This window comes from Lagopus muta, chromosome 3 (genome assembly GCF_023343835.1).
Source record: "Lagopus muta isolate bLagMut1 chromosome 3, bLagMut1 primary, whole genome shotgun sequence".
NCBI classification, from domain to species: Eukaryota; Metazoa; Chordata; class Aves; order Galliformes; family Phasianidae; genus Lagopus; species Lagopus muta.
This window is the reverse complement of record NC_064435.1, coordinates 46,430,623-46,451,718: the sequence shown is the minus strand read 5'-3', so window position 1 is coordinate 46,451,718 and position 21,096 is coordinate 46,430,623. Positions and strand designations below refer to the sequence as shown.

General features: G+C 48.2%; 1 protein-coding gene across 1 annotated transcript; it reads left to right on the top strand.

Moving 5' to 3' along the window:
- The first annotated feature begins 363 nt into the window (after positions 1–363).
- GATA6 (GATA binding protein 6) lies at positions 364–17,561 on the top strand. The gene is made up of 7 exons (XM_048938814.1): positions 364–472; positions 1,144–1,915; positions 4,263–4,429; positions 7,315–7,440; positions 8,895–8,982; positions 9,075–9,181; positions 17,102–17,561. Exons 2-7 carry the CDS (start codon positions 1,162–1,164, stop codon positions 17,267–17,269), a joined length of 1,410 nt encoding a protein of 469 aa, XP_048794771.1. The 5' UTR covers positions 364–472; positions 1,144–1,161; the 3' UTR covers positions 17,270–17,561.
- Positions 17,562–21,096: the final 3,535 nt, after the last annotated feature.

Sequence of the window (21,096 nt, the reverse complement as noted above, 5' to 3'; positions counted from 1 at the left end):
TGAGATAAGAGGATCGGAGGGTGGGGGGATGTGGGGTGGTGGTGGGGGGAAGAAAAAGAGGGAGGAAAAAAAGAAGAACGAGAAAGAAGCAGCGGAGAAATGCGCACCGCCGCCGGCTCGCACACGGCTTTGGCCTCACCTGACGGCCGGGGAGGAGTGCGCGTTCCCCCTCGCAGCGCTCTGGTGCTAAGGAGCAGAACGAAGGGTTAACGGCAGCGACACCGCCGAGCGCGGCCCCCCCGCCCCCCTCCTCCCCTGCCCGGCCCCGAGCGCTGCGGTGCCCCCCCGGCCGCCCGCCCGCAGCTCCCGCGGAGCCGCTGTTTGCTCAGCGCCCGGAGCCCAATCAGGGCCGCTCCGCCTGCACTTTCCCGGCCCGGCGGCGAGAGGCGCCTCCTCTCTCCCATTTATACGCCGCCCGCCGCCGCCGCTGCCCCTCGGCGCTGGATCCCTCCCGGCCCGGAGCCGGCAGCAGGTTTGGGCCCCCGTTCTTCCCGCTCCTTTCCGTTCGCTTTCCGCCAGGGGAGCCCGAGGGAGGTTTGTGGGCAAACATCCGACGGCGGGGCCGCAGCTTTATCTAGCTGCCGGCCCTTATCTGCCGCTTATCTCGGGCGGGAGAGAGACGCGCTCCGCGCCCATTTGCGTGTCGGTCCCTACGGGTGCCCCCTCTCAGAGACATCGTCTCCTCTCGGAGATGCGGCGGAGGGCTCGGGGCCATCCCGGTCCCTGTCCCTGCAGCCGTTGTCTCCGGCCCCGCGCCCCTCCCGGCCGCTTTCCCGCCTCCCCGTGCTGGGAAGGAGCGGACGATAGAGGCGATGCGCGAAGTAACCTCAGAGCGATCGCCTTCCCGGTGCTTGTCACCGCGGAACATTGTCAGATGACTCATTCATCGCACCGGGAATCGTAAGGACGGCGGTGACGGAGGAAGGAGCTCTGCCGCACCCCCGTCCCCCTGCACCCCCGGCAGCTGTGGGTCGCGGAGGTGCGGACGGGAACCGGCGGGTCCCGTTACGGCCGCCCCGCGCTAACGTTGTTGTTGTCATTTCTCTCCCCCCTCCCCTCTCTCTCTCGTCCCGCCCCCCCCCCCCCCCCCCCCCCCGCCTCGGACCCCCTCCCCTCTCCCTCCTCCCTCCCGTCCCCACCCAGCGCGCAGAGCGGAGCTGCATGGCCGTGGCTGAAGGCGGCTGCCGCGCGGCGGAGCGGTGCGCTGCGTCCTCGTACCCCTTCGCCGCCCGGGCGCCTCCTTCGCCCTCCTCCACCTCCGGGACCCCCGCTCCGGAGACCGGCGGCAGCTCCCGGCCCGCCCCGCCGCACCTCGGGGCCGCCCCCGCTCCCGGCCGGCCCGCCCGCCGGGAGGAGGACGTCCCGCCGTCGCTCTCGCTGCCTCCGGACTCGGAGCGGCCGCCGGCGATGTACCAGACCTTGGCCATTTCGGCCTCGCAGGGCCCCGCGCCCTACGACGGATCTCCGGGCGGCTTCATGCACTCCGCGCCCAGCTCGCCCGTCTACGTGCCCACCACCCGCGTGGGCTCCGTGCTGCCCACGCTGCCCTACCTGCAGGGCGGCGGCGCGGCCCAGCCCGGCCACGCTCCGGCCGGCCACGTCTGGTCGCAGCCGGCGGCCGAGAGCCCCTCGTACGGCGCCGCGGGCGGCGCGCACCCCTCGGGCCGCTTCCCCTACTCGCCCAGCCCGCCCGTGGCCAACGGCGCCTCGCGGGAGCAGTACGGCGGCGGCCTGGCGGCGAGGGAGCAGTACGGAGCGCTGCCGCGGCCGCTCAACGGCTCCTACCCGGCGCCCTACGCCTCCTACGTGGGGCCGCAGCTCGGCCCCGCCTGGCCCGCGGCGCCCTTCGAGAACTCCGTGCTGCACTGCCTGCAGGGCCGCGCCGCGCCCATCCCCGTGCGGGCTCCCAGCGCAGGTAGGGGCCGCCGGCGGCCGCGTGGGGTCTGGGGGGAGCGGCCGGGAACGGCGCTTCGTTCGGGGCGGTCGCGAAGCGAACGGTGCCGGGATAGGAGGGGGCAGGGGGATGCGGGGTCTTCTGCCATCCCCGAGTGCGAGCCCGTTCTTAACTACAGGATTATCAAATTAATGATCGAATCGCTTAATTGCTGAATTACTTATCGGTTGGACTACTTAATAATTTCATCCGCAAAGCTTTTCGTTACTTCGTTTAAAAACAAAAACAACGAACAACCCAAACACCCAATATCTATATATGTTTTAAAGAAAGCGAGACTCAGCCTCGCTCCGTCGATGAGAACGGGCACCCGCGCTGCTGCCGTGCGGGGATGTCCCGATCGCTCCAGAGGTGTCACAGTGCTGCTGTGTGGAGGGATGCGGGGGGGAATCTCTGTTGGAATCGCAGCGGTGTGACGATCGCTGCCGTTTGTGCGGCTTTAGGGGGTGTCTGTAGGGGTAGGAGTGAGTGTGTGTAGGGAGAGATGGGACTGTGCGAGTGTACGTATGTATATATATAGTATAGATGTGTGTATATATATATGTATGTATATATATGCTTATATGCACGTCTCTGCATACTTATATATACGGGTATATATACTGATATATACCTGTGTACGGGGATAGATGTACGCATAGACGTGCACGCACACCCGCACTCTCCCTCTCCCGGGCAGCCCCAGGCCCACCCCCTCTGCCCGCTCCGTCCCGCCGTGCCGCTGCCCCCCGTGCCGTCCCCGCCGTCTCCCGGTGGCACCGGGCGGCTGTCGGACGTACGAAGGCTCCGCTCGGCGTCTGCTCGCGGGGGTCGCGGTGAGGCGGAAGCGGTGGAGGAACGGAGCAGAGCAAAGCCGAAGTTTTAACAAACGCTCTGTACACGATTTCCCTACACCGCAGCATAAAGCTAAGGGGAAAATAACAGCAAATAAAAACGCGTAAAGACTTTATCGGGCTGGAGGAGGCGAGACGGGACATGGGAAGGAGAAAAGGGGCAGTGCCGATGGAGCCCGGTGGGCTTCGACTCTGCCCCGCTTCGGGCTTTCTCCCGTTCCCATAGAGCCCTTGTCGGGGCGGCGGAGCGCGGGCCGGGGCTGCCCGTCGGTGGGAGGGCTCCGGAGTGCGCTGTGTCGGGCACAGCAGTGGCACGGGCAGCCCACAGCAGCCCGCAGGGATCGCTTTCGTTTGGTTTGGTTCTAACAAAACACGAGGCGATCTGATGCCGCTTAACTTAACGTTATTCGTAGGGCTACCAAAAAGTAATTTCAAATCAAAGCTTTATTTTTGCTTTCCACGGAGAGAAATATTTTTCTCACTAGTTAAGAGGAGCAATATATATAAATTAAAAAAAGAAAAAAAAAAAAAAAAAAAAACAGAAAAAAAAAAAGGCCGGGCAGTGCAATCAGAGCACAATTCCTTTCGGTCGGCACGAAGGGAACTACGGAAGAGAGACAAATCAAACAATGGTTCCAGAGCCCGTGGAACATCGGCCTGTGGTTTGGTGTGGGGATGGATCAGTGCGGACGCTGCGCTCCGCAGCTCTGCGATCCCCCTTAGCCGCGCACAACGAAGGGCCGTTCCCTGCCCGAGCAGTGCCGCGGGGCAGCCGCAGCGCTCCGCGTTTCCACGGTCAGCGCGGAGCGGTGTAGGCAACGTTTGTATTTAGTGCAGTTTCGTTTTGGAGTGGGGTTTTTTTTTTTTTTCCGTTTCTTTCTTCCCCCCCCCCCCCCCCCACACACAAAATAGATAAAGCACGGAGATTCGCAGGGGGAAGGTGTTCGCTTTTACACTCGCGTTTCCTTTGCTCCATGCCGTGCTCAGCGCTCTCCCAGCGCTCCGCAGCCTTCGGAACATTGTGGCCCAACGCCGCCGATTTTTCCGTTTCCCCCTCTTTCTCCCGCCGAGGACGAATTGAACCAAATAAGCTAAGCGTTCGTTCCCCTTTGTAGCTGGGAGACCGGGCTCCCTCAGGTCGGAGCCGTACCCGTTCGCTGGGCGCTTTCCGCCAGAAAGCTGCACGGCTCCGTGCCCGGCGGGAACACCGAGCAAAGCCGCTCCGGGCCCGCAGGTGGGCTCGGAGCTGGGGGCGAAGAACAGGAGCCTTCGGCTTGCATTACGGCAGGGCATTGCCGCAAGGCATTTCGGCAGGGTGTTTTGGCAGCAGCGGCTGCGCTAGGAACCTGGTGGGATTAAAGGAAAACAACAACAGATTAGGTGGTGTGGGGGGGAATTTTAAAAAATTTAATCTCGGGGCCTGCGGGGGAATGGCTCGGCCGTGCCTCATCGCAGTGCCCTGCTCCTGTCCGCAGAGCTGCTGGAAGACCTCTCTGAAAGCCGCGAGTGCGTCAACTGCGGCTCCATCCAGACCCCGCTTTGGAGGAGGGATGGCACCGGGAATTACCTGTGCAACGCCTGCGGGCTCTACACCAAAATGAATGGCCTCAGCCGGCCCCTCATCAAACCCCAGAAGAGAGTGGTGAGTGTGGACTGCGGGCCGGTGTTGGGTGCGAGAGACGTAGGGACGCCACTGAGGTGTCCCAGTTCGGAGGCCAGCGCGCTGGTAGCGCAGGCAAAGAGCCTCTCTTTGGGACCCTCTGCCCATACACAGGTGTTTGGCGTTTATTTTGCATTAGTGGAGCCCATCGGTGTGAGGAGGTTTACTTCCAAAGTTTCCAAAAGGGTTGGGAGAAAAAAAAAAAAAAAAAGTAATTGGGTTTGGAAAGTGTTTGTTGAGAGCGCTAGGAATTTCTGCAGACCTGCTTTGTTTGCCGAGAGCTCGATCCTTGGGAACGTAAGCAAGTTTTGTATATAATTCAAAGAAAAGCAATTGTTTAAACGACGATAATAGCCTTTGTTTTGTTTGACTCCTAAGAAATGAGCGGTAATTTTTCTAAAAATATCTCCTAAAACCAGGGGGAGGGAAATAAATAGTACAAACCAGAGCCCCTGTTTATAGCTCCGGCTGGCACTGAATAGGTGAGGAGAGAATTTACCAAGTGGGAACTGCACATTATGTTTAGCAAATCTGGGTGGAGGTCAGCGGGGAAAAAGAATCCGTGCCTTGGTAATGGCTGTTAGGAGCGAGCCACAATAAATCACACCACTATAATCCGAGCTGATGGTTGGACCCTTGTGTACGGAGACGGCGTAGCAAAGCGATCGACCCTTCAAGAGCCTTTCAATCAAACCAGCTGCTCCAGTCCGTCCCTATTTTCGTAGCGTTTAAATTCACCCTTTATTTCACAACGGTCTGAATTTAATGCCTTTAATGGGGGAAGGCAAAAAGCGGACACTCAGGGAGCGGACTGTCCCTGTTCCCAAAGCGACCTCACCTCTGATTAAAGGGACAAAGCTAATGTAGCGCTGGGGCAGGAACTGTTTGCCGCTTGGTGCCTGTGTATTTGTAGCCGGCTGTGCACCAAATCACACTGCAGGAAGTTTTATCTCCTTAGTGGGAAGCTCAGCTACGCGCGGCACCGTGGCTGGGTGCAGATTTCGATGGGCTCGTACCCCTTCCCGACCCTTCTCACCGTTTCCGAGGGGGGAGAGGGCTGAGGAGACCAAATCAGAGTCAGGCAGCAGCCTGATTTCAGCCCGACACCTCGGCTAAATAACTCTGAAATAGCTCTGTGCAACACTCTGCACCAAGCACACTGGCCAGAGCTATAAATCAGAGGCGGCTGCGTGCTCACGCCATTGGAAATATGTAGGTGAGAAGGGAAAATGTTTTGAAAATGCTAAACATGTTTAGATTTCCCTGAAGTTTCTGATAAAATTCCTGCGGCAGAAAAGCCATTTTAGCTTCAAAACGTGCCCCAAAACTCTCATTTGTTTAGATAGAGGAATGAGCAAAGCTACGGAAATAAAATTAAGGAAGATTTACACCAGACTGCATGCGAAAGACAGAAGGATTTAGCAGTGAAATGGCATTTTGCTTGCAAAGAGAGAAAATACAACATATGTGTTACAACCAACTTTTTTTATAACCTGTTCCGTGTGAAACTCGCACCGAATTGCGGAGCACAGTGGGCAGTGTATTTATATGCATTTGAAACTACAAATTCTGCTTTTGTGAGAATTGGATTTTTCAGATTAGAAAGTATATGTATATATTTCAGCCTGTCTTATATTTGGTAGTTTTTTTTAATTGTTATTATTGTGCAATTAATAATGAATTACTGCTCCAAAGTTGCACAAATCCTATTAAATCTGGAGCTCACTCTGAGCCGCAGATTAGAATGACAAATTTCCCGTGAAAGAAACTGAAACAGCCCAAATTCAAGAAACTCAGTCATTACTCTGGAATATTCTCCATGCTGAAAGCATCGCTGTGTGTTTCCCAAGTGGCAGGCGGCTCTGTGGTATCAAAGGTGACCGAGCTGTGCCTAACAACCCAGCAGTAAATGATTCAAGAGGAAGGGCATAGTACCCTCAACTCAGTCATTTCAGTTATGGGCGCTTTATAGTCAAAATAAGATTAATGCAATTCTCTAAAGCTGACTTTTCCACGTAAACTCGTTTGGCTGCCAGACAGAGCCAGTCGCAGCTTTTTTTATATATTTTTTTTGACAATGCGATACTTTGAAAAATAATAGATTTACGATGTAGCTGGAATTCTTTGCTTGTGATGAACGTAAAAGAGATCACTTGTTACAGGAACTTTTATAACCCATTCACCTTCATTTCACATGTTTATGAGGACTGCCTTCACTTATGATATACAGCCTGCAGCCATAAAGCGCCAGGTTATGCGGTTATTTCTGATACCGGGTTGCCTCATCTTGGCTCCAAACTCCACGGAAGAGTGCCATAAATGGCTTATTTGCAGTGTGGACCTTGTTGTCCCACACCAGCTTTTCTGATGGCCGAGGGAAAGCTCCCTCCGTAAAACTCGTTCCTGAGACACATTGTTTTTTCACACGATAACAGCACGGGATGATAAGGAAGCCTTTCCACAAGGTGATGCTTTTTGATGTGTTGCACTCTCTAAAAGCTGTCCTCGGCCCCTCTCCCTTGCCTAAGCCCAGGCTTGCTGCTTGCATCCCGGTAGGCATCATGGCATTGCTGGGGACTGCAGGGAGGTGTTTGGTGCGGCAGTGTTGTGGTCTGTCCTGCTGGAGAAAAACCCGCTGGTCTCAGTGGAGGCCCAAGTCAGTGATTCCCAAGTGTGACTTGCAGGCCCTTCCAACCATCTTTCCAGCCTTGAAAATGAGGATAATCTTGCGTCACTTCTAGGATATCCTTTAGAAATGTTATAAAAAAGCCCCCCGCCATCCCTGCTTTTTGAATGTCAACTGCAAAAACACCGACCATCTGCTCCTGCCCACCTGTTTACATGTGTTTGCCTCCCCATGCCCACAGCCCTCATCGCGGCGACTCGGCCTGTCCTGTGCCAACTGCCACACCACCACCACCACCCTCTGGCGCCGGAACGCCGAGGGCGAGCCCGTCTGCAACGCATGCGGCCTCTACATGAAGCTTCACGGGGTAAGAAAGTCCCTTTTGGCCTAGGTGCCATGTTCCCTCTGGCCTGTGCACCGTGTCCCCTCATGCCTGGCTGCCCTGTCCCCCAGGCTCTGGTGAGTGCTGGCAGAAGGTTTGTCCCTGCGGCGGCTTTGGGCACAGCATGTGGGTGGCATCTGGCTTCCCAAAGCCAGGGCAAAGTTTCTGTTGACTCTAATAGTCTTGGACTATGGAGTTAGGAAAAAAAAGGATAGAGGTGTATAAAATTGACAAAATGACTGAAAATGGCACTGGAAATTGGCTCTCTCCTTTTAGCAAGTTATGGTGTTGACAGTGCAATGACAGGGATTTGTCATTGCAAATTTGTATAGATATGTATGAAGAAATTGCCTCGGGATAATTGGCAGAGGTCTTTTTGTTACCATGATTTCAGACAGGAAAAAAAAAACACTGGACATTTAATATGATAGCTTTTCATACTCTGGACGGGCAAAATTTTAAATGTAATTACAACCATAGGTATGCCAGCAAAACTTTATATGCGATTTCAGCCTTGGTAGGCAATAATCCAGGAAGAAAATAACTTGAATGTGATGGAATATGGTTTGAGACTTGGAGACCATGACGACCCACTGGGTTATGTTAAAGCTGAGCACATGTGTTTGAAGAAAGTGGGCGTTAGGAGTGGTTGGTACGTGGTCCAGCCTTTGAAAAAAACGTAAATTTTATCACTGGTTTAAACATTGTAATGATAATAAGCACATGGCTGAACTGTATTTTTCCAAACTCATGTTATCATAAAGTGAAAATACATCTTAAGCCAATGTTTTCTGTATAATCACTATGATTATACAGAAAACACAAAGCTGACTTTTGAATCATTTTCTCTACAGACATAAATTTGGATACTCTAAACCTGTATCATGTGCAGAATTGCTTATAAGAACAAATGCCACGCTGATTATGGTGTGAAGCTTCTGTCCTAAAAAGCTTACTGGTGTTGATCTGGTTTGCATAGCTGGTCTGCAAGGAGAGGACAATTTTTCCCCTCATTTGCATTCTTGCTTTCCAGAACAAACTTCTGAAGATAATCCCCAACTGACTGGGAAAAGGAATTAGTGATCAGATACATCCAGTCCAGTTCAACGTCGTATGACCTATGGCCAAACAGTGCTTTTTTTTCCTTTAAACTGGTGCTGTTAATCTGTGGACCGACTGAGGTGTTGGAAAAGCTGTTTAGCCTACATCAACAAAAACCTTTTCCCACTTCTTTATTCCGATAAAACTCCCCTTGAAACAACTCATGGTTTTGCTCAAATAAAATACAATGTTTTTTGGAATTGCTACGTTGTGACTGGAAAAATGACTTGAACGGGCGTTTCGAACATCTCTCTTTGCTCTTATAGTCTAGTTTTGATTTTTGGTCACTAGAGCACAAGCACAGCTCTAAGATTGGTGTGGAAATTTTTTCTTTTCAGGTTCCCCGACCGCTTGCTATGAAGAAAGAAGGAATTCAGACAAGGAAACGAAAACCTAAGAACATAAATAAGTCAAAGGCATGCTCTGGTAAATATGAAAAAATAAGATAGTTGAGATGCTAGAATTTTTTTCCTTGGCTGGAAAATTCTTGTTTTTAATGCCGGACCCTGATCTTTCAGGTAACAGTACTACTGCAGTTCCTATGACTCCAACATCCACGTCTTCTACTAACTCAGATGACTGTAGCAAAAATGCCTCCCCAAGCACACAGCCGGCAGCCTCGGGGGTGAGTACTGATGCAGCATCCATACTGCTAAGCAGGCTGATCACTGCGCGGTGTTATCACAACTTTTATCTTATCTAGCAGAACAATAATCTAAATAAACTTTCCACTTTTGTTAGCTGATACTAGAACAAGATTTTCGGAAGATATCACATATAGCTGTAAACAGATCGACAAGCTTAAGTACTTTACAAACCCCTTAATTAAGATCTATATAATTTTTATGATTAAGTTAAGCATGGCTTAGCCCAAGCCCTTTTGTATTGAAGTGTTTTGCTTATTTCCCTCTCAAAGGTTTTTCTCCGAAGCAAAACCAACAAACCGTACCCAATTGATCCTTTCAAGAAACATTTATGCACATGCCGTTTCTTTCTGAAATGCTCTCTGATAAGAGTTTGTCCTGCTGTTTGAAGGGAAGCATAATGCCATTTGGTTTAAACTCAGCTTTGTTCCTACACTCGGACTCAGACCGAGCTGAAAGCAGGCAGAGAATGCCAGCTGACTGCAGTGTGTGTGCATCAGCCCGCTGCTAGCAGAGGGCTCCTCCAGGGTTGGGTGCTGAGCCTCTGACAGCCATGAGCTCTAGTAGTTTTGAGTCACATGCTCATACCATCTCAGACTGCCTTTCTTCGCTCAGTTATCACATTTGATAACAAATACTACTGTTAAAATTGCACGCCTTAATACAGATTAATTCCTAACCTTTTGGCTACACGTACCCATATCCACACTCCTTTTGATCTTCATATCCTTCAATCTACCACATCATTTATTTCAAAAGCTTTCCTAATGTGACTTTCTCTCTTTTTTAATAAAAAGAAGACACTGTTAATAATAAGTATTTTTCAGTATGTCCCAGCACTCCCACATCCCAGTTTCTATTAAATCTGGTAGTTCAATTGCTGACATTCAAAGTTTCATTGTACAGAGGGAAAGAAACAACAGAAAGCAATTTTAGCAGATGCAATTGTTTGTTGGCTGGCAGGGCCACCAAGTTTCAGAAGCACTGGGTTTTTGGTTCTGATGCTGTCAGGCAAGGATATTATTAACAGGGCTCCTTTTTGACAATGAGAAAACCCTGACAGTCCAATAAAATAAACAGATCACTTGGGGAAAAAACAAAAAACAAAAACAAGGGATAAACAGTAACCAAAAAGTGCACTGTGCTGGGTTTCGTGCTCTCTGCATTGAATACTATTTTTTAATTTCTCCCCTAATATTTCCAAAGGGGAAAAAAATCAGCCAGATTTTCCCTTTGGATGCTTACTGATCTGAGGAATGTTGTGTGATTTATACAATGGGCAGAACTAACGGCAAAATGCACCCGGAGTCTCAGAGGTGTGGGCTGTAGGTGGTGCAGCTGTGCGCTCCTCTGGAAGGAGAGACCTTATGGAGAGACCCCCTTTTCCCCATGCTGCCAATTTCTTGGCTGGCTGTCGTCTGTTTTCTTTTTCTAGGACAGTGTGTCAGCACCGATATTAGTGATATTTCTTTTATCATTTTTGTGATACAGTTTGTGATATGATTTTAGTAGGAGGAGTTGTGTGCGTGAAAGAGGAGAGAGAGCTGAGTGTTCCCAAGGCAAAAGATGAGCTGGGAGATGCTGGCAACTATGAGTGACTTGCAGAAACCCTGAGGCTGCTCTTATTTACATGAAGGCATCCCCGGGGCCAGCACATCCCTGTTTTTTCTGCAGATCAGGCTAAGAGAGGACAGTCATAGCTTTTTCTCTACTATGATTCTCCTGGAATGTATGTACATGTGGCCTGCATGTACAAAGCACTTGCAAAATATCTCTTGTGTGCAAAAATTCTGTAAAAGGAAGCAGTGGAGGTGGGCTGTATCTCAAGCATCAGCAATTCAGTGGGATGGAGAAGAATGTGAGCCAAAACGCCGTGAGCTGGGTGCTCTTAAGGCCCATTGAAGCTGTCAAGAGGGAAGGGAATGCAGCATTTTAGAACATGGAAGCCTTTAATCTGATCATGTGTGTGAAGCACAGATACTTTACTGGACTTCTATTTTCCTTTTTTTTTTCCCCATGTTTGAGCTTGCATATTGATAGCCTGAAGGTTCGTGTCTATTCTTAGCACAGGCAGTGGCTTTGCATGAGGAGAATAAGCTTCTTCAGGCCATGTCAGGAGGTAAAAGCCCTCGGATGGATGAATCCAGGCTCTCTAATTTTTGGTTGCCTTAACAAGAAGGGTGATGTTGCTGTAACCTGGGCACCTGTTCAGAGAGTGTACTTGTCCATTACCTGCACATTGCACAACTGACATGGCAACTTGTTGTTGCCTTACTCTGTTTTTTCTTCTCTGGCCCTTCTGCAAGAAAGGGAAAAATGCCAAATCAACATTAGACAGAAAAAATATGATGACGTTTTAGAAACTCTTGTCTGAAATTCACTGCCATGTTGTTGCTAAATGAAACAGAGAAAATGAATTCCTCTACTGGTACAAAAGTAATTTATTATGTCTCTTGTGGGAGGCTGCCAAAAGAGCTCCTAGTTATGTAAAAATATAATGGAAATGAAATTCAGCAGAATTCATTTGTGTCAGTAATACTCACTTTTTGCCCTACCTTTCTTTATCTGTTTTAAAGTAAAATAAAGAGGGGAGGGCAGAAAAAGAGGAGGGCAGCAATTACTCAACAAAATGTCTTTGAGACACTCTATTTCATGAAGGGAACTTTATGCAATGCCAATTTCAAGAGAAACTGTCAAGAACCTTAGATGTTGATTTTACGTTCTAGCTGAAGTTTAAACATTTAAAAGATATGATTAATGAATTGCTATGGGTGCAAAGTTGATTTCAAACATCTCAAAATGTAAAAGTGTTCGGATCGGAGATATTTCGTTGCCCCATTGTAAAGGAGCTATTTGCCAAACTCACATCTGGATCTAGGATTTAGGCCCATTTCTGTTTTCCTAAGCAGTGTAAGTACTGGGAGTCCTGTGTTACTAATATGGAAAAGGCCCAGCTGCATGATATATGAAGTTGCCTTACATCCCCATAAAAAGAAGGTTTCAGGCAGCCTGCATCTGCATCCATACCTGCTTTCCCTTTGTTGCTGGTGAAACAGCACAGAGAAAAGCTATGCAGAATAATTTGCTAAACGAGGGGCACCGTCTTTAGTGCACACCCATACATTTCCATGCAGGGGCTCCAACTGATGTGATTACCAGAAGGGCTTTATTCCCTTATTAGGACAAAAGGCAGGATGAAAACTGCTGTAAAATCTGCTTTTCATGGCAGGGCATGGAGGCTCTTTGAGCCAGAGCTGATGTCAGTAGAGGCTCAGCAGCACCAGAGCAGCTCCTCTTGCAGAGGACTGTGCTATGCCCCTTACCTCCAATCGGGAGCTATCTGAGAAGGACTGTAACTGCATGCCACAGAGTAACTGTAGAATAACTTAGGACAGGCATCTTGCAGGTAAAACATGTGTTTACCTCCTTGGAGGCTGACCTGCAGAAAGTGCTTTGGGACTGGCTTTTCGGTTTTGTACTATGGAAAGTGGGAGAGCTGAAGGAACCAACCTTTGCAGTTGGTAAGGAGGAAGAAAAATACAGCTCTGGCCGTTCCCCAGATGACAAGACAGCCTGAGCTGAATTCACTGATTAGCTTTCACATACTTGTTTTATTTTGTTTTCAGAAGAGGGTTTGTTGGAGAGAGATTGTTGGAGGTTTTGATTTTTGCACTCTTCTAGGTAGCAGATTGATAGGACAGGGGAACCAATGTGAGTACAGTATCTCCCAGAGTGTGGATGAGCCTCTTAAAAATATTTCCCAGCCACCTGGACACTGGAAAGTTGAATGGCTGAGAGTCCTTCAGACTACGTGATGATGAGATTTCAGTTAATATAGAGTAATTTGTTAGCTGCTGGGGTAGCTTTGATGAGAAAGACTCACCAGCACAGTCGTTAGGACTTTTACCTGGAAAATGAGAACACAGTGCCTCAGTCCTGGTATGAGTAAATATTTAAAGCAGGTGGAATAAGATCAGTAGGAGGCATGAGGAACGTGGCAACCTAAAACACCAAATAGTCTGGTAGTCAGGGCATTATGCAGGAGATATGAAATGTCAGTTTAAATCTTCCCTGTCAGGGAATTAATCCACATTCTCTTTCCTCTTTTGCATTAGTCTTTGCTCTTGCACAAAATAGGATTCTGCTTCCCTCTCCCCACTCAGTTTTATAAATTTAGCCGTTCACTTTTTTTTTTTTCTGCGTATACACGTGTTCAAGAGAAAGCATTTATTTTTGTATCACATAGAACAAAGCAATCCATCCTTTCTTTTGTTTCAGTGGGGAAAACCAAGGAATAAGGAGTATTTTTTGTTCTACTCAAGCATTATACATGGTTTTAGACGCATATATTTTGCTTTGTTTAGCTTTATTGCAAAAGCAATGAAACCAATTGCTCAAACAGCCCTCATCAGCAGTGGGGTCATCAGCTTTCCCATACCCATGCTGGAAGTTGCCTCCTTTAGGAAATTAATGAAGTATTAACCACAGATTTATGTCTCTATAATACAAAGGAGAGATTAGAAGATATGTAAACTTACACATCTGTAATATAAACAAAAGGATCAATTAGACTAGCAAGAAATTACAGCTTTGCGTAGCAAGGGGGTCACTAAATCAGGGAAAAGCTGTGGTTTTGCAGTACTGAAACCCCTGTTTGGAAAGGAGAGAGAGTATTTGGAGAAAGTGGGGATGGCAGTTACCGATGGGAAGCTGAGACTGGAAAATGAAGGGCTCACTGCCATTTGCCAAAATACATTATACATGAAATACGTTTTTGCAAGTGTGTTTCAGCTGACTACGGTTATTATTTAAGTGCAGCAAAGCTAAACTGTGCTAATAGGAGAGGAAGGGATCAGCCTATTGGCTGAGATACAGACCTAGTGTGATGTCCAAAATTCCTGGAGTGTTTTAAACTTTTGAAGCAGAAGGAGCAAAGGTCTATCTGATAGAAGAGAGGTTCAGACCAAGGCTCTCAGCCACCCCTTCCAGATGTTAGCGCAACTTTTTGACCAGAGACTTTGCCTTTCAGCACCCTCCCCTCTCCCTGGTCTCCATGGCAGACAGACGGTGCAGGAAGGAGTGGGTAGAATAAACAATGAGTCTTCCAGCCGGGGATGTTTCCCTACTGCTGTGCCGAGCAGCTTGTTCCTGCTCCGGGCTAGCAGGACTGGGGAGGATGTGGGTGTCCAAATCCCTCTGTGGATCTGGCCAGGGTCTGGCTGTGAGCATGGAGGGCAGATCCTCTGCAGAGAGGTCACCTCTGATCCAGATGACTTGCCTGCAGGCTGCTCCATAACTGGCTCCTGCTGCTTTGTGTAGAAAGAAGGTGGGATCCTTCAACCACCTTTACAGATACAGATGTTTGTTCGGGAGGCAGGTTCTTCCCAATGGACTTCAATCATTTTTTCTTCAGGAAGTTGAGTTTCATTGATTATCTCTCTTAATATCAGATACCAGCAATAAAAACAAATCCATTATTTCATTGATTGAGCCAGCTGTTGTGAACTGGAGTAGCCTCTTGACTTCAGCAGCAATGTTCAGCTCATTTATTCCAGCTAACAAATGTCCTCTAATCACCAATCAGCCTTCTGCTGCCTTTCCCCTGCTGAAGTAGGAGTTAGGCAGGCTTGGGTCACCTCGCTCAAAGATTCAGCCACCTCCTTTTCACGAGTTTGTTTTCCATGTCTCACTTTGGGAGCTGCCTGAGCTGTCTGGATTTGTCACGACATTACTGGGGTGGGGTTTCCAGGCCCAGCTGTCCTGCCCAGGTCCTGCCCACACTGGCTGAATGGGGCCAGGATCCAGCTGTGGTTGGGCAGGGATGGGCGGCCTTCAAACAGGACGCGCCTCTGCGTCCTCCCTTCTGGGGTGCCAGAGGGAGGGGGAGCTGATAACCCGGTATGGAAAGGGCAGAGTGCTGTGCCCCACCTTTGTGGGACTGAATCAGGAAAAGGGCAAACTACATTTTCCGAGCCCGGAAAAAATAGGCGGCGATAAGATATTTGCCTACCGGAACAACAGCGGCAAATATGGGCAAACAGGAACCTTTCAAAGCGGCTCCTGGCGTTTTTGGCTAAAGCTGAACACATTTAAACCCTTCCTCCAGTGTGGGGGCACTCAATACCTTAAAAAAAATAGGTATGCAGTGCCAACAGAAGTCCACACGATGAATGTGAATTTAAAAAACCTGGGTTGATGCAAGACCCACAAATGGACCTGAAGGTTCTCCTGAAAATTGTCTCATTGAATTACTCATGCACAGATAAAGAGGATACGGAGATTAGTTGTTACTGAACAGTAACTGTGTATCTGATAGAGGGATAATATAAAAATACTTTTTTTCAAATTGGAGTCATTCTGTTTTCTGCAGCAGCGGTTGTTTCTTCACTCTCTGTATTTTGGCCTAACAGCTGACGAAACTGGGTGCAAGAATAGCAGCCATCAGACATTTTAATAAGAGAAAAATAAAAGTATTGGCCTTTGGTTTGTTTCGGACAGAACTGACCACTGGCAATGCTGGCAATGAGTACCTCTGTCAGGTGAAGCTTCAGCTGGGTTAGCAACAAAAGCACTGCAAAGTGCAGCTCAGAAACTGCCTTTGAATAAGCAAAACCCCGCTTTTCCTATGTACAAACTGCTAGATTGGCATAGCTCCAGGAGAGCCAAGAGCTCTACTCTTGTAAAATGATTAAATATGTATACTTTTCACTTAAACAGCAGGCAGGAAGCTTCTGCAATCACAGTTTAGGATAGTCCTTTTTTTTTTTTTTTTTTTTTTTTTGTCCTCTTTTTAAGGAATCCTGTCCGAAGACTATCCATTAACAAGTAAATTAAGGTTTCAAAGTTGACATATCCAAGAGTTAATTTTGCATGAAGTCAGCTCTTAAACATTTCCTTTATCAGGTGAAAACGTTGCCCCTTCTCTGTCTGGCACAGCAAATTTTTCTCTAGTGGATCTGCTCAGCCTTATGGAAAAAATGATTGTTTCTTTGTCTTTGCAACTCCCTGTCTCTCCATTAAAATAAATGACCTGATTACAGCGCTGGTCAGAGCTTCAGCTCTGTGCCTACCAGGGTTCCCTGTGCTTTGTTTTGGGTGTGTAGGTGGTAGTAGTAGGTAGCATGGAGCAAACATGCTCCTGGGTCAGAGGCATAGTTGCTCTGCTTGAGATAAAAAAGGCATCTCCCGTAGTGGTTAGTCTTGTGGGGATTAAGGGATCCTGGTGAGCATTTTGAAGGGAGAGGAGTGGTTTTAGATGTCTTACAGTCTGCGGGAGACGAAGAAATCTGACCTCCAGGAGGTGCTCAGCACCCATTGCTGGATGCATTGGGCTTCTCCCATGGAGGGAGCAAAACTAGAAGTGCCACCATACCTGGGTCACATGTTTGGTGCTGGCTTCTGTGTTCCTTCATTAGTGAGTGGTGAGACACATGCGCTGCATCCTTCATCATGCACACCTCCTCCCTTACTGTCTAATTTCCACATATTTTCTTGCATGTCATGCTCTTTCTTTTCCACCTTGCTGTGAAGACTACCACTGTACTGTTCTCCAAACACAGCTTTCAACGTAGTTAGGCCTTGCCAGCATAGGAAAATGAAGAGGCTGTTCCCAAAATATTGATTCAGCTACAGTGTTTGGGGGCCGGTGGTGAGAGGTTGCCTACTGGGGCTGTGAAGTCTCCTCGAGTTCTTCAGCAGCTGCCTGGACACAGGCCTGCGCAGCCTGCTCAGGGTGGTCCTGCTTGAGCAGGGGTGGGGCCAGATGCCAGCCTCAGTTATTCTGTGGTCTTCTGTGGTTTCAAGAGCTGAGCACAAACTCTGGATTTTCACAAATGCTTAGGAAAGCAGTGCGAAGCTTACCCTCTCAGTGAAATCTCCCTTTCCTTTCCATCCTTCTCCAGGCAAGCTCGTCAGTGATGTCCGGCCCGGGAGAGAGCACCAGTCCCGAAAGCAGCAACCTTAAGTATTCAGGTCAAGATGGGCTGTACACAGGAGTCAGCCTGACCTCCACGGCTGAGGTGACGGCGTCTGTCAGACAGGATCATTGGTGTGCCCTGGCTCTGGCATGACCCGCCGCCAGCCAAGCTGGATCCCGGCACAGAGCAGCAGCCCCCAGATGTCGTGCGGGGTTTCTTCTGCGGAGCGGTGGCAGCGAGAGTGCTGGCTAGGGACGCTCCTCTGAAATTGTTTCCGTGCCTTGGTGGCAGAGGTGGCTTTCAGTTCCCCTAAGAGGCTCTGCCGAAGCATCCTCATCCTCATCTATGCAAGAAAACTGTAGGGAAAGCAAGTGCCCACTGGGGAATAGCTAATGCAGCCATACACACTCAAAAAAAAAAAAGAAAAAAAAGTAAAAAATATAAAAAGGAAAATGGAAAAAAAAAGAAAAAAAAAAAAAAAGAGAGAAACCTAGACCTATTGATAGATTCCAGAAACACACCTTCACTCATCCAGCAGTGCTGCCTTTCTGATTGTATATTTGTTTTCACTCTCTCATCACCTTCTCCTCCCAAGAATTTGACAGACGCCGTCAGCATTGGGGAGGCTTGAATTATTAGAGATAACCAGATACTCTCTGAAGTGTTGGTAGCGTGTACTGCTGGAGTCAGCGTGGGCGCCCAGAGCCGGACATTTGACCTCCTCACCCATCCTGTGCCTGCCTTGCTCTGCTCCCTTGTGCCAGAGCCCAGCGATGCCCGGGGGAGAAAATCACAGCCTTTGGTACAAACCTCACGGGGTCGAGCTGGTGAAGGACATTTTGTTCTTGTTTAAGATATTTACTCACCTTGCAAGACTGCGCTATAACTTTTGAAGTACACTGTGACTGAGGTTTATGAAAGTTCATATTTTGTGGCTGAACTGTATAGAGTCAGTCAAAATTTGTAAACAGGGTAGCAATCAGATATTTTTTCTTCCATATATACAATAATTTTTTTTAAAAGAAGTGCAATTTGCGTTGCAGCAATCAGTGTTAAATCATTTGCATAAGATTTAACAACGGTTTTTATACGAATGAATGAATGTAAACATTTTAACTTAATGGTACGTAAATAATTTAAAAGAAGAACTTAACTAGGCATCCTTAGGCTTTTTAGTGCAACAAAACCCATCCACTTTCTGTATTTCCAGTTGCTAAAGCAGGAGTTTCAAAGAACAAGCCTTCTCTCAGGAAAATTGCCCTAGCTGTTTGCTCCTAAGTTTTGTACAAAAAAGCAAATGCATCCCCAGTTGGTTATTTTTTTGCCATTTGAAGAAGCCTGTACTGGAAAGAAACAAACTGCAATGAAACTTTACTACCTAACCGATACATATGTAAATACTCCATAAGATATTTAGGCATCTTTGAAGTTTAGGATGCGATCTGTATAGTGTGACTGACACATCGTTAGGTTGGTTTCCATTGTTTTTTAAATGGGATGGCATTTGGAAAGTTGTTTCATCAGAGCTCTACAAATAAAAGGGTATCATTTTTTTTTCTGTACACCGCGCCTTCTCCTTTGTTTCAGCCACAGCAGTTAATCTGTATTAAAAGCTATGGATGCAGGCAGCATGTCAGATGGCTTCAATGATGTTCTTCAGTCAAAATGTTCGCTCTGCCTAGCTAAGTCTGTGCCATGAGTGGCATTTTTAGAACTTCCCTCTGTATGCATGCCTCCTGGTGGTATGTACAACTGGGGTCCTGCACCTCCCAACATGAGTGTCTCTTGTGCACACGTGTTGTATTTCTGCTCAAATGCCTTGGGAGGGCTGTAACGGTTTTGCTTGGCCTTCACACAGTAACTAAAGTGTGGGAGGTAGGTCTCTTGTGTATGTAAAAATCAGCAAATGGGGCAGCAGAGCCCTTGCCTTTCTGCTGGCATCCTCTGGTGGTGAAGTCTGAAGGGCAACCACAGCTGAAGGCTCTGAAAAAGAGAAGATGTTGGTTTATAGCTGCTGAGGGGAATAGAAAGCCTCTGGCTGGCTTTGAGGACCAGTCCTCTGCATTGCTTCGCTGTTGGGAGCAAGACTTTATACTTGGTGTGTTTTCCAGCTACACTGGCTGTGCTGCTGAACAGGGATGCCGACAGCCCTGTGAGTGGCTGCAATGCATCTCTTCACCTTCCTCAGAATAAGATCCATTTGGGGTGAAGTGGGACAGCTCTTCTGCTTGCAGTGAAGCTATGCTGCTGTGCACCAGCTGAGAACCTGCCTGCTTGCTTTTCAGCCTGTAAAACCCAGAGGGCTGAGGCTGCCTGTGTAATCTCAGGGCTGATGGGAGGACCAACGGATGGACACAGTGGCACAGGCCTCAGAGAGCAGCTCGTAGCAAACAGCCTCTCCTGGGGTTTGGTCTGTATCAGACCTGCTTAGCAGACCCAAGGAGACTGTCATGGTGCTGGACCACTTCAGTTCATTGCACCCTGTGTGTTAATGTGGTGGTGCAGTCCAGCCCTGCTGACCTAGGGGCCACATGGGCTGGGATCTCCTAATTTAATAGCTGTTTAGCTCCATCCAACTGGAAAGTGGGCCATGCAAGGGAACACTGGGTTTAAAAAGCAGAAGGTGTGCAAAAGAGGATGAATCTCTTTCCTTTTGAAGCATTTGTTGGCTGAAATGCCCTTTTCTGTGCTGACACTTAAATGGATGAAAAGCTGTCACTAACGGGTGTTGAGCAGCCTTCAGACTTAGCTGGAGTCTTGCATTCTCTCTCTTTTTTTTTTTTTTTTTTTTTTTTGTTTGTTTTTGTTTTTTTAAACAGGAATGGAGTTTGGTGTGCTACTTCTGAATAGTGTAATATAAACCTCACTGCTGAGCAGGAGGAGAGGGCCATGTAGGTCAGAGCTATGTTCCTTCGGGTTATCCTAAAACAGGGAGCTCAGACCAGCACATCCTAATTTGGAGCTGCTGACCCAGCAGTAAACTTAGCTAGCTGCTGACACTCTTGCCATCAGCCTGTGGATGTCTCGTTGCTTTGAAACCCCGTGGCACCATTTAAGAGGGCTTCCAGGAAGCTCTTCTGCCTTCTCAGTACCACCTTTACCTGAAGTGTGACCTAGGATGGTTCTCACAGATATAAGTCTTACAGGGCACAAAAAAAAAAGTGAAAGGTTCTCTTGGATATGAGTCTGAAAACATTCTTTTAGGTGATATAAGGACTGGGGGGAAGAAAGGGAAAAACAGAAGCAAAAAAACCAAAACAACCTTTCCTAGGGAAGGTGTGTAATCAATGGATATCAAGATGTTACAATCACAATATAATCAAGAGAGTTAGGCGAAGTGGACAATGATAACAAAAGAGAATAAAATGGAAGGCTTACCCTTAGTCTGGGCTCACCACAAACACCAATAGAGGTGATCTCCAGAAGAGATCCTTCCCTCCTGGTAGCCAGCTCTTAAATAGGTCTAGGAGGGGTGCAGCCAGGCTCCACCCCTTCTGGCAGCACAGGTGCTTCACCTTCACCTGTGCTCCTCTGGCTGGCTCATGGCTCGCCTCAGGTGATCAATCAGAGGTTCAGGCCGTGACTGTGCAGTTCCCATACAGGAAGGTGTTTCCTGTTTTTATTAGCAAGAGTATCAAGAATTAAATACTCTGCCTCCTTGGATGAGAGGCAGGTTTTTGTCCCTCTGCGATAGATAGGAGGGATGCAGTACCATGTTGCCTTATTCTATAGATGCTGAGGAGCTCAAAGCCAAGTTCTGTTATGATTTTACATAGCAAAAATCTAAGAATTCTATCAGAGCTCTACAAGAGTACCTTTCTACTCACCAAAGCCAATCTCCAAATGTACTTACTGCTGAAGCTGCTTGACAAAATAAAGGTTTGTCTTTTTAAAAAATTATATATATATATATATATATTTTTTTTTTTATTTATTTTGCTTTTCAGTCCTGACAAGCTGGCCCAGTTCTGGGTTTGTGA